This window comes from Mandrillus leucophaeus, unplaced genomic scaffold (genome assembly GCF_000951045.1).
Source record: "Mandrillus leucophaeus isolate KB7577 unplaced genomic scaffold, Mleu.le_1.0 Scaffold216, whole genome shotgun sequence".
Lineage (NCBI taxonomy): Eukaryota > Metazoa > Chordata > Mammalia > Primates > Cercopithecidae > Mandrillus > Mandrillus leucophaeus.
Genome location: NW_012102210.1, coordinates 3,606,401 through 3,607,700, shown reverse-complemented (window position 1 = coordinate 3,607,700; position 1,300 = coordinate 3,606,401). Strand labels below are relative to the sequence as shown.

Here is a 1,300-nt window from a genome sequence, read left to right as displayed (position 1 = left end):
TCGCCTGGACTGGAGTGCAGTGATGCAATTTCAGCTTACTGCAAACTCTGCCCCCCAGGTTCAAACCATTCTCCTGCCTCAGCCTCCCGAGCTGGGACTACAGGTGTGCGCCACCATACTTGGCTAATTTTTGTATTTTTAGTAGAGGTGTGGTTTTACCATGTTGGTCAGGCTGGTCTCGAACTCCTGACCTCAGCTGATCCCAAAGTGCTGGGATTACAGGCATGAGCCACCGTGCACGGCCCAGAGAGTAATTTTTGTTTTGTTTTTACAGACTACTTTATATACCTAAAATTATGTTGTTCTACCTGTTCTACTTCCAGTCTTAAAAATTCATATACTTGCACTTTTAATCTTACAGCAGCAGCCGCTCTTCTAAAACATTCAAACCAAAGAAGAATATACCTGAAGGATCTCATCAGTATGAACTCTTAAAACATGCAGAAGCGACTCTAGGAAGTGGGAATCTGAGACAAGCTGTTATGTTGCCTGAGGGAGAGGATCTCAATGAATGGATTGCTGTAAACAGTAAGTTTTAAAATGCAATGTTGCTGTTTTATAGAAAGGTTTTGCTAAAATCTCATTGTTAATGAATTTTCTTTTACAGATAGAACTGTTTTAATATAACAAATTATCTGTAAAGAAACATTAAGTACAAATACATCCAAAGCTATGTTGCTCTTTTCAGAGTACTTGGTGGTAGTTTGTGAGGTTGAGTAGAGGGACCTGAGGAGAAATGATGAGTGCTTTTGGGCAATTTCTGAGGAGAATAGTATGAAAAGCTGAGTAAGGTCAAATAAAAGATTGATAAATGAAAACATAATGCCTGTCATGGTCTGTAACTTTGTAGCTAATCCATCTACACAGTTTTACACTCCCAGCAGTACTCATCAGCCTGCATATCCAGAAATGTCAATTGCAGTTCACATGGACAGTCAGTTGATTGTTGTGACTTAGAGTGTCAGAGGGAATTGGGAGATTGGGAGAAGATGGAGGGATCTGAGCTGAAAGTCACTTGAAGTTCAAGAGAACAAGAGCATGACATGGGACAATATGCTAAGGCTAGAGATTTGAATGTGAGAGTCTCTCATTTCTGAGATGAGATCATTTCTGGGTAATAAAGTTTAAATTAGAAATTTCAGATGTTCCAGGAATAAAAAGTTTAAATAAAAAGTTTAAAACTTTTTATTTATTTATTTATTTATTTTTGAGACAGTCTCGCTCTATCACCCTGGCTGGAGTGCAATGGCTCGATCTTGGCTCACTGCAGCCTCTGCCTCCCAGGTTCAAGCAATTCTCC

At 39.5% G+C, this 1,300-nt stretch overlaps 1 protein-coding gene across 1 annotated transcript in view; it reads left to right on the top strand.

Moving 5' to 3' along the window:
• MOB1A (MOB kinase activator 1A) overlaps nucleotides 1-1,300 on the top strand; it is a 28,549-nt gene that overhangs the window by 5,400 nt on the left and 21,849 nt on the right. Inside the window, exon 2 of the mRNA XM_011980760.1 lies at nucleotides 362-528. Coding sequence (XP_011836150.1) covers nucleotides 362-528 — 167 coding nt within the window. The remainder of the gene's footprint in view (nucleotides 1-361; nucleotides 529-1,300) is intronic.